The sequence below is a fragment of the Neofelis nebulosa genome, chromosome 8 (assembly GCF_028018385.1).
Source record: "Neofelis nebulosa isolate mNeoNeb1 chromosome 8, mNeoNeb1.pri, whole genome shotgun sequence".
Classification (NCBI taxonomy): Eukaryota; Metazoa; Chordata; class Mammalia; order Carnivora; family Felidae; genus Neofelis; species Neofelis nebulosa.
Window position 1 is genome coordinate 64,551,838 of NC_080789.1, and position 10,500 is coordinate 64,562,337.

General features: G+C 46.2%; 1 protein-coding gene across 2 annotated transcripts; it reads right to left on the reverse strand.

Annotated features, from left to right (window-relative positions):
• Positions 1–791: 791 nt before the first annotated feature.
• Positions 792–4,858, reverse strand: DAZAP2 (DAZ associated protein 2). Of its 2 annotated transcripts, none has more exons than XM_058742761.1 (4): positions 4,716–4,858; positions 3,563–3,681; positions 3,002–3,170; positions 792–2,248 (listed from the first exon to the last, which is right to left on the reverse strand). In XM_058742761.1, exons 1-4 carry the CDS (start codon positions 4,726–4,728, stop codon positions 1,926–1,928), a joined length of 624 nt encoding a protein of 207 aa, XP_058598744.1. In that variant the 5' UTR covers positions 4,729–4,858; the 3' UTR covers positions 792–1,925. The 2 variants fall into 2 exon arrangements, with proteins under 2 accessions (XP_058598744.1, XP_058598743.1); XM_058742760.1 differs by having other exon boundaries at positions 1,975–2,248; positions 2,925–3,170.
• Positions 4,859–10,500: the final 5,642 nt, after the last annotated feature.

Genomic DNA, 10,500 nt, shown 5'->3' on the forward strand with positions numbered 1-10,500 from the left:
TGTTTCAGTAGGAATCCTGGCTCCCCAGGTACTGTTTAGTTGGAATTAAGCTAAATCTCCTTTGAAGTCTATAAATTGTATTGCTTCCATCATCCAAACTCTGTTCCTCCCACGGTTAAGACCCAGGAGTTGAGGAATCAGTCTTGATAATCTGCTTTCAGTATTTCTCCACACAGAACTTTGGTGAAATTGAAAGGTCACCCCGAACTTAACAAAAACTGTTATACTAAAACATTTTTCTCAGGGGCGCCTGGGTGGCTCAGGCATTAAGCATCTGCCTTTGGCTCAGGTCATGATCTCATAGTTCATGAGTTCGAGTTCTACATCAGGTGAGCTCAAGCCCGTTTTGAAAGCGAGCAAGAAGGGGAGGAACAGAGAGAGAGGGAGTGAGGAGAGAGAATCCCAAGCGGGCTTCTCACTGTCAGCGAGGCTCCTGACTTGGGGCTCAGTCTCCAGAACCATGAGATCATGACCTGAGCCAAAACCAAGAGTGGGATGCTTAACTAAGCCACCCAGGCGCCCCCTTAAGTTTATGTTCTGAATACCTCTGGCATAACAGGCTTCTAAAAATCTGAAAGAGCTTAGGAAATAAAGAAAAGGAAAACATCTAGAACAGGACTCATGAAAATGGTCAAATCTTGGCCTTACACTCCTGCATTTATTTCAAAGTCTTCATTAAAAAACAAAACAAAACCCAACAGAATGACAACAGTACCTATTTGAATTTTAGGTGGGATATAAGATATATAGAGAAGAAACCTAAAAACAAGCTGAGTAAAGAATCCTTGAAGTGAGGTGTAATGCAACTTCATCACTTTATTCAAATCTTCAAAATAGTCTTTATTCTACATTTTTAGTATAAAAAATCCACAAGTTAAGTGCACCACAGTGTAGAGAGAGACATACAACGCTGAACTTCCATAACAGTCAATGGTACAGTCAAACATCACATGTACAGAACACAAAATTTAGATGAACTGAAATTATAAGATAAAATAAAATAAAATCCAATTTCAGAAAACAAAAATCAAAATATTAAGGATCCCTGAAATATTCTTAACCCTAATGAGATTTCACTGGACTCAAGTCATTTTGTAGTGAGGGATTCCTAATATGACCCCATTAACCCAGCTTAGGAGTTCTTGGGAGCCGTGAGTGCCTACATCAGATACTCTGACGATAAATGGTGACCAATTTTTGGATGGGAAAACGTCCCCTAATTTGGCTCTAACGTCATCAGGCTTTTGAAATGCATCCCCCTCCCTGCCCCGACATCTTAAACAAACTTGTTTACAGTACAGTTTGCATTGATACCCTTTGTTCAAATACAGCTCTCAGGTTTTCTGGCACCGAAGCAAATTTGGGTTTAGTTCACGGATGAAGAGACAGCCTACGAGGAGGGTCCGAGAGGCACCCTCCACTTTTGCCTGAGGAGACGCAAAAAAACAGAAGTGATGGGGTCCGTGCTTGGGGCACAGAAGGGGTTTCAGAGGATCCTTGTGAAAGACTAGTTAAAAGATGGCAAGTGGGGAGAAGTGCAAGGAGAGAAGGAAGTTAGTCTGACTGGCTTTCTGTCCTGCACCATTGATTCAATGGAGATTGGCGGGAAGGAACTGGAAAACTAGGGTTGAGGGTGGGACATGGGGCAAAGGATGGAAAGGGAAAGGCAGACAACTAATGCGTTTCATTTATAACAAGTAATAGAAATCAAAGACTTAAAGGAGATTAAAGACCAATCAGAATAATTTGGCAACTTTAATTCTTAGGAAGATCAAAGTTCCCTCCAAACCTAATTTGATGTTTTATTACTAAGAGCAAAGACCAGTATGGTACAGTATTACTCCAGAGGAATTCAAGGAAGATCCTTAGGGCTGCTTCACCCACATTCATTTTATGAATGGATGCCTCCCCTACCTCAAAATGCTTTAAGGAGGTACTGCTACCATTACATGGTTCCTTATTAAGTTTGAAAAGTGCCTGAAAGTTTGGGCACCAGAAAGACACCCCAACAACATGTGTCTAAACTGCAACTTCAGGTTAATATGACTAAAGCAGTTACATTGTGAGAAGTGCTGAAGGTATGTGATGTCTTTCTCGGCACAGAGGTGGCCTTGGTTCTTCACCAGATGGTGTAGCCACCATCTGAGCCACCCATGAAGAAGTTTCCCTTCCGCTGAGTTACGAGGACATTGGCTCCCTGCATGACTGCAAGCTGAGCAGCATTGGGAGGGCATCCAGGGGGTGGAGGCTGAAAGGAAAACACAAAGGTTGACTGGGCATAGGGCAGCTGAGACGAGGGAAGTGGGCACAGGTGAAAACGGGATCCGTTAAGAAGACGGCAGTATGCTGACCATTCACATCTTAGAGCTAGTTCTGCCACCAATTTGGATTGTAAAGCAGGTCTGGATTTTCTGTGAACCCAAAGATGCAAACAGGAAAGAGCCTACCACTCATCCAAAGGCATTCCCACCTCATTTCTAGTATATGGTTTTGAGTGGCTGGCCCTAGCAAGAGCCATTTGGGCTCTAATTCTTATGCAAGGGGGAGCGAAGCAGGAAACATAACTAAAATCTCTAGTATCTTTCCAAATGCTACTTAATAGGGATTATGGCAAATGCGAAGTAAATGCTTATGGAATGAATAAGGAGTATTACTAGCCCAGTACCAGAATGGAGCAGAAAGAGCAGCAGACAGCACTCCTAAGACAGGAAAACAAGGAATCTGGTTAACTGAGACCCCAGGGAATGTGCCCGGTGCTACTGACTTGCCACAGTTCTCCTGCCCCCTCACACCTGACTCCTGGATATCAGTGCTCACACCAATACCACAGCTACTGCCCAGGCGTGGCGAAAGGATGAATATGTAATCTTTTCAGAAAGTTAAAAGACACAAGAGCTGAGTTTTTCTGATAAGGTCATACTCACAGGAATGTTGCCAGCAGCAGCCCCAGCTCCAAATCTGGCACCTGCATCGTACCCTCCTTCCACCAGCACTGCTGAACCAGGTGGATAGATGGGACCAACTGGATAATAAGCCATAGGGATTGTGGAACCTAAAGGTCCAACAGCCACAGATTGGGCCATGGGAAGATACAGGGAGGCTCCAGGAAACGCAGCCGACATGGTGGGGACTGTGGCAGCCCCTGGGTGCACAAAGCTCGGACGATAGAGCTACAAGAGGCAGAAGAGAAGGCCACATGTTACTTCATGACATTCCAATTTTAGACCTCTTAATTCTCCTTAGGTAGATTACACTCTAAGTTACACAGGCTGCCTTTCCATTGCCACTCAATATTCTCCTGGATCGCTTCCTGCTATAGCTAATGTTAGACTCAAGGAACACACACTCATCTTCTTAACCTCAGCCTGTGCCAAAAGATATAATCAGACAATGCATTCTCAACCCCAAAAGAAACTGCTGAAGTATACAGGGTTTCAGATTATTCATGGCAGCACTCTCTCCTGTTTGTGGAGAGTAAATAAATATGTGAAGTCAGGCTTAGCTCAGGGCTGAAAATGTGATCCGAAGAGTATTCAGTTCAAGTCGAGTAAACTGGGAGCACCTCTGAGTAGGCAGGCGGGGCATCAGTATAGGGTGGAGCCTGAGGAAGATGCAAGGTCTGAGGGTACACTGGATTCCCAGGAGGCTGCACAGGGTAGGTTGGCTGTGTCGGATATTGACCTGGAAGACAAGGGGTGGGGGAAAATGCATGTTGCCTATCACACAGAACCACCAAAATGGGGCAGAGCATACTGGGTAGCTAACCTAGCGGCAACAAGCAGTAGATGTGGGAACAGACTGCTCTGGAGGGCCTGATTTCCGGAACCAGGAAAATAAGCATTCTCTTTGCACCCTCTTCCCGGCCTATACCCGAAGATGCTGGATTCTCAATCGACAGGAAGGCGCTCTTCCCGTTAGCATACTAGTGTAAGGGAAAGTCTAGCTGGGCCCAAGTTTCTTTCACAATGCAGGGCAGGTCTGGGCACCCGTGCCTGCCAATGTACCAACGGTCTATCCTGCCTCTGCTCTAGGTGGTCTTCATAGGCCTGGTTGTAACTGGCCAAGACCTCGTTGAGTCACAGTGGCTACGATTATTTACCCCATCGATTTCCTACTCAAGGTCGACTTCCAAATAAAGTGAGTGGTGGAAGTGAACCTTCAGACCCGAGAGAAGGTAAATGTCCTGAGGAACAACAAAGGATCGTATTCTGATAAACACTAGGGCAATCACAGGAGCCGGGAGAAGTCCAGGCCTCCATCGGAGGGAAAGGCGAAAGAGACCTTTCTGGCCCCCTGGCCCGCCCACCAGCGCCGGCACCTCACTAGTTAAGCCCGGGCGCCAGCCTCTGGTTCCGGAGCGCGGCGCCCCGCCTCCGCTGGCTCTCCATTGGCCTGCCCAAATCCCTGCTCTAGCTCCCCATTTGCTCCTGCACATGCCTATCATGACAAGCCTTTCCCCCCACCCCCCACCCCTCCACCCGAGCCCGCAGCTCCAAACTGCGCCACAGAGTTTAAGGGGGAAAGGGCCGGGAGGAGCGAGCAGCCGTAGTTCGGGGATGACGCAGGCTTCTGGCGCAGCCCCCGGAACTGCAGCCGGCCCAGGAGCGAGGCTCAGCTTGCCCCAAGCTTGGCGTTTGGCGACCCTGGGGTCCGGGCCCGCTCGCTCCAGGCTAGCGCTGTTCCCCGCGACGGCCCCAGCCGCCCCCTGTCCTTGCCTTTGCTGTTCATGGTGGCTGCTGGTCCGGTTCGGCTCGGCGTCGCGGACGGTTATTTTTTTCGTCCTCTTCCTGTTCGTAGTCACTTCCGTGTCACGTGACGACTCGTCCGCCTAGCGTCACCGACGCCTGAGTGCCGCTGCTACCGGAAACTCCGCCCCTTTGCCCGGCCTCCAGTAGCTAGAGGGAGGGCTCGCGTGGTCCCGCCCGTCGCGCGCGTTGGCTCCGCCCCTTGTGTCTTGTCTTCCAACCCCCACCCGCGTCCCAAGACGCGAAGAAAACCAAATACAGGTATTGTCTCAAAACAGGATTTTTTTTTTTTTTTTCTCTTTTGGGCGCTCGGAGGCAGGACCATGAAACTGTTCCCCGGAACTTTTTTCCACCTACGCGCCGCAACTCAAGGTCACGTCACCTTAACAGCCTTTCCATAAAGGGCATAGATTGCTACTTACTTCTCTACCGGCCTGAAATGTGCTCCCCAAACCTTGGCTTATCGCGCAGTTTCCCTCTTAGGAAACCCAGCTTAAGCTTCAGCTGGGTCAAGATGTATTTTGCCAGTCCAGCTGTCATCTAGCCTTTTCTGTGGTAGACTCTCAGTCCAGTCTTCGCTGCCTTGTCTGTTCCACCGACAGGCTGTCAGTATTTACTTCTGTGTCCTTTCTTTGTTACTAAAAGGCAGGGCATGCAGGCTCTGCCGCGCGTCCCCCACAGCAGCTAGCACTAAAACTGGCACGCCCGCGGTCCCCAAGGAGTGCTTGTGGCCCTGCCCTTAACTTCGGCACTTATTACAGGTGACCTGTATGGTGCTTTGTCTATATTTTCTCTATATCGGTGTTTCGCCTCTAACCTCATTTTCCTGGTGAGCAAAGATGCCATCCTTCAGGACAGCAATTAAGGTGTTCCTTCCATCTTTCATTTTAAAATATGCCAACAATGTGCAAGTACAGAGATGGAACTGAGCAAGACATTTTTAATGCTCAGATTAAGACTAGTATCGAAAAGCCTATATTCACCTTTTCCTGTATGTCTGACTCTAATCTTGAAGGCAGCGTAGTGTTAGACATTCACTCCTTCAGCCTCTTTGTGAAACGCTTAACAAATGCCAGGCACTGTTCTAAAACAAAACAAGGCCCTTGCACTCTTGAAGCTCACCTTCCTATGCAGGGGCTTGCAAAATTTTTGGCCACAAATCCACAATAACATGCTTTAAATCATGACTCAGCACACACACATGTTTACAACAAAATTTTTTGACCTCGTACTTATCCTTGTATGTACAACTGCACTGTAGTATTTTATATTCTATTTATTTTTTTCAAATCTGGTTGCAATTTCCCATCCCATTAACAAGTCAGGACCCACAGTTTGAAAAACACCTTTTTTAGTAGACTTTTATCTACAGAGCCTTGCACCTTTTTTTAGGCTGAAGTTTGTGATCAGTAATTGGGAAGTCAAGGAGTGAATAAATCCTTGAAGGTCAGATCACACCTTCTCTGTGCCCTAACTTTTCCAAATCAGATCCTAACTTCATTCCACCCCAGAGCCTGAAACTGGAGAAGTCACTAATCTATCCCAACCCCTACTCATGCTCAAGGTGTCAGAAAATACAGAACTGAACCTAGGAAAGGGAACTTCCCTTATTTCTCTCTGTGGGCTCTCAGAGACCCTAAAAGTGTGTTGACTGTAGCAGTCTATGTCAATGAGAGTATAAGAGGTGGTCCCTAAATCAAGACACGAGTTCTGTTCTCACTGTCACCCGCTGACTTTAGTCCTCTTCTACTCACCTCCCACTTATTCTCCACGACTTACTTATTGTTAATTTTTTAAAAGTTCATTTATTTTGAGAAAGAGATGGCATGAGTGGGGGGAGGGGCAGAAAAAGAGGAAGAGAGACAGAATCCCAAGCAGGCTCCACACTGCCAGCCTGGAGTCTGACGCGGGCCTCGAACTCTTGAAACCAGAGATCATGACCTGAGCCAAGACCAAGAGATGGACACTTAACCAACTGAGCCATCCGGGCACCCTTCCCTACTATTTCTTAATCAGATCCTGCACCGGTGACCTTACAGGTGTAACCCATTCAAGGCCTTTAGCAGACTGAAGAAAGCTGCAGGTCAGGAAACAGTATTTCAGAGAGGTTAAGTAGTTGAACTAAGTCACCCAGCTGCAAAGCCAGTAGTCCTACTCAGGTTTGTGTGACCGTCCAACGTCGTTTTTTGTTTATTTACACTGTTTAATCTGTTTACATTGTTTTAAATTCCATCGCCTCCCAAGAGTCTCAGTTTTATCATCTGCCAAAAAGGTCACACAATCCTTGTGTCACCTCCAGCTCTAGACTGTTTTAGGGAAGGACGTGAACAAAGGGAAGCCTGAGAAGACAGAGGGGAAGTGGGCAGAACTGATAATCAGGTTGTACATTTTGGTCAGGCCCTACCAGTGTTAAAAACTCAAACACTGGGGCGCCTGGGTGGCTCAGTCAGGTAAGTGTCCGACTCTTGATCTCAGCTCAGTCTCAGGGTCATGAGTTCAAGCCCCATCTTGGGCTCTGTGCTGGGCATGAAGCCTACTTTAAAAAACAAAAACAAACAATGATTTCATGGATCATGGGTTCAAGCCCTGCATCAGACTCTGTGCTGACAGCTAAGAGCCTAGAGCCTGCTTCGGGTTCTGTGCCTCTCTCTGTGATCCTCCCCCACTGGTACTCTGTCTCTCAAAAATGAATAAACATTAAAACACACACACACAGGGGCGCCTGGGTGGCGCAGTCGGTTAAGCGTCCGACTTCAGCCAGGTCACGATCTCGCGGTCCTTGAGTTCGAGCCCCGTGTCGGGCTCTGGGCCGATGGCTCAGAGCCTGGAGCCTGCTTCCGATTCTGTGTCTCCCTCTCTCTCTGCCCCTCCCCCGTTCATGCTCTGTCTCTCTCTGTCCCAAAAATAAATAAAAAACGTTGAAAAAAAAATTTAAAAAAAAAAAAAAAAAAAAAACACACACACACAGATACTTCTACTGGATGGTAAACAGCCATTGTCCTAAGTTGTCTCCCCAAGCACACCTGTCTGCTCTGACCCCCACTGGAATCCATCTCCTGCCCAGGATCTCTCCATGGTCCAGTGATGAAAAGGTAAACTATGACAGCCAGGAAGCCTCCAGGCCCTACCTCCAGTGAAGGCAACCTGCCCTCAGATTGGTCAGTGCTGCCTCTACAAGATGTTAGGTATTTTGCTTACCACTCTGGGACCTGGGCATAGAGCAAGCTAGGGCAGAGCCAAATGAGATTACCAAGAGAAATGGAAGGGTACAAGCACAGCTTCTCTGGCAGGTGGGCTTAAGGAGAAAGTGGCTACTTTCTTGTACAAGAGTCAAGAGGCTTTCTGTCTTCTTCATTCTCCAGGGTCCCCCAACCAAGACGAAATGTTCATTTTGTCATTTATCAAACATCCTTTCTTGAATTAATTTAACAACTATTTATGGAGCACCTATTATGCGCCAGGCCCTGTGATAGGCACTAGGGACACAATAGTGGAGAAGCAGGCTTCGTCCCTACCTTCCCAGAACTTAGTCTAACTAATGGGAGTGACAGAGAAGTAAACAGATAATCATAATGCAGTGTGACTAGCGCTGACATAAGGACAGTATGGGGTGTTAGGAGAGCACATAGACTAGGTACCTAATCTCCTCTACTGGGGTCAAGTAGGGCTTCCTGCTGGCAGTGATGTTTGAGATGAAATGTGAAGGGTGAGTGGAAGTTAAGCAAGTGAAGGGAATTCCTCAAAGGAACAGCTTATGCAAAGGCCTGGGAAGTAGTGAGAGAGCTTACAGAGAGGGAGGACATGAAAACAGTTCAGTATGGCGGGAATGTGGAATGGGAGGTGAGAACTGGTAAGACGTGATGCTGAAGAGGTCGACAGGAACCAGACCACGCAAGGGACCTTGGAGCTCACAGAGGATCCTATATTAAGACATTGGATTCTATCTAAGGGCACCAGTTAGCCACTGAAGAGCTTTCAGAGAAAAGTGACACGATCCTGTTTTAATTTTAGAAATAGCTTTCTGCCTCCAAAATGTAGACTAGATTAGAAAGGGACAAGAGTGGAAGTGTGTCTGGGAGAGCAGTCAGAATACCAATGTAGTAATTTAAGTGAGTGATGATAGCAGACTGCTCACGGAAATAGTGGTGGGGTAGAAAGAAGTCAGGGGTGGGGGGAGGGTGTTCCAGAACTCTTTACGAGGCAGAAACAAGCAGGCTAATACTCAGGATTAACGTCCAGGATTAGTTAAGAAAAATACTGTGAGGGATGAAAACTACAAAAAGTGAAAAGACAAATGACAAATTGGAGAAAAGATATTTGCAGTTTGTATCACAAGCGGCTAAGCTCCCTGTCCTAGAACTCACAGAGATCAGTAAGCCACTAGAAAAAGTAGCAAATGACATTTACAGACAGTTCAGAGAAAAGTAAATATAAATAAATGGTTTTTAAACATATGAGATGATGTTCAGTTTCACTTTTTTTGTTTAAGTTTATTTATTTTGAGACAGTGAGTGTGGGGGAGGGACAGAGAGAGAGGAAGGGAGAGGGAGGACCCCAAGCAGGCTCCACGCTTGTCAGCACAGACCCTGATGTGGGCTCAAACCCCTGACCCCTGAGATCATGACCTGAGCTAAAACCAAGAGACGCCTGACTGAGCCACCCAGGCACCCCTCAGCTTCATTCTATTTAATAAGAAAAAGGCAAACGAAAACCGTGCAGACACCATTATCAGATTGGTAAAATCCAAACATTTGCTTACTTCGCTCTATTTGCAGGGCCGTGACCAAACAGACACTCTAATCTATTTTTTTTGTTTTTATTTTCCTAAGCTGTTATTTTAATTTCAGTTAACATACAGTGTAATATTAGTCTCAGGTGTATGATACAGTGATTCAAGACTTCCATATGACCTTAGGTGCTCACCACAAGTGCACAACAAGTCCTTAATCCCCATCACCTATTTCACCCAGCCCCGCTCCCCTGTGGAAACCATTAGTTCTCCATAATTAAGTCTGCTTCTTGATTTGTCTTGCTCTCCCTTATTTTTTCATTTTGCTTGTTTGTTTTGTTTCTTAAATTCCACACGAGTGAAATCATAACAGTATTTGTCTTTCTCTGACTACACTCTCTTGCTGGTGGGAATGTAAATTGGTATAACTCCTACTGGGTTAATTTGGCAATATCGATTGATACACGAGATCTGTCAATACACATACCATCCCCATTTCTAGGAATGATTCCTACAGATATTTGCACTCATGAGAAACACTGTGTATAAAGTGTTCACCGTAGCATTGTAATAGCAAAAGATTAGGAATAACCCATATGTCCAATAATAGGGAAGCAGTAAAACAAATCCTAGTACAGCCATACAGCTAAATATTCCGTGGCTGTAACAAAGAATGAGAAAACTCTCCAAAATATTTTTAAATTAAAAAAAAGAAAGAAAGAAGAAAGAAAGAAAAAGAAAGCTTCAGAACAGTGTGGTTAGCATGATGCCTTTGGTAAAAGAGCAGGAAAACCAAGAATACTCTAGTATTTGAGTAAAGAAATTCTTTTTTTTTTTTTAATTTTTTTTTTTAACGTTTATTTATTTTTGAGACAGAGAGAGACAGAGCATGATCGGGGGAGGGTCAGAGAGAGAGGGAGACACAGAATCGGAAGCAGGCTCCAGGCTCTGGGCCATCATCAGCCCAGAGCCCGACGCGGGGCTCGAACTCACGGACCTGAGATCGTGACCTGAGCTGAAGTCGGA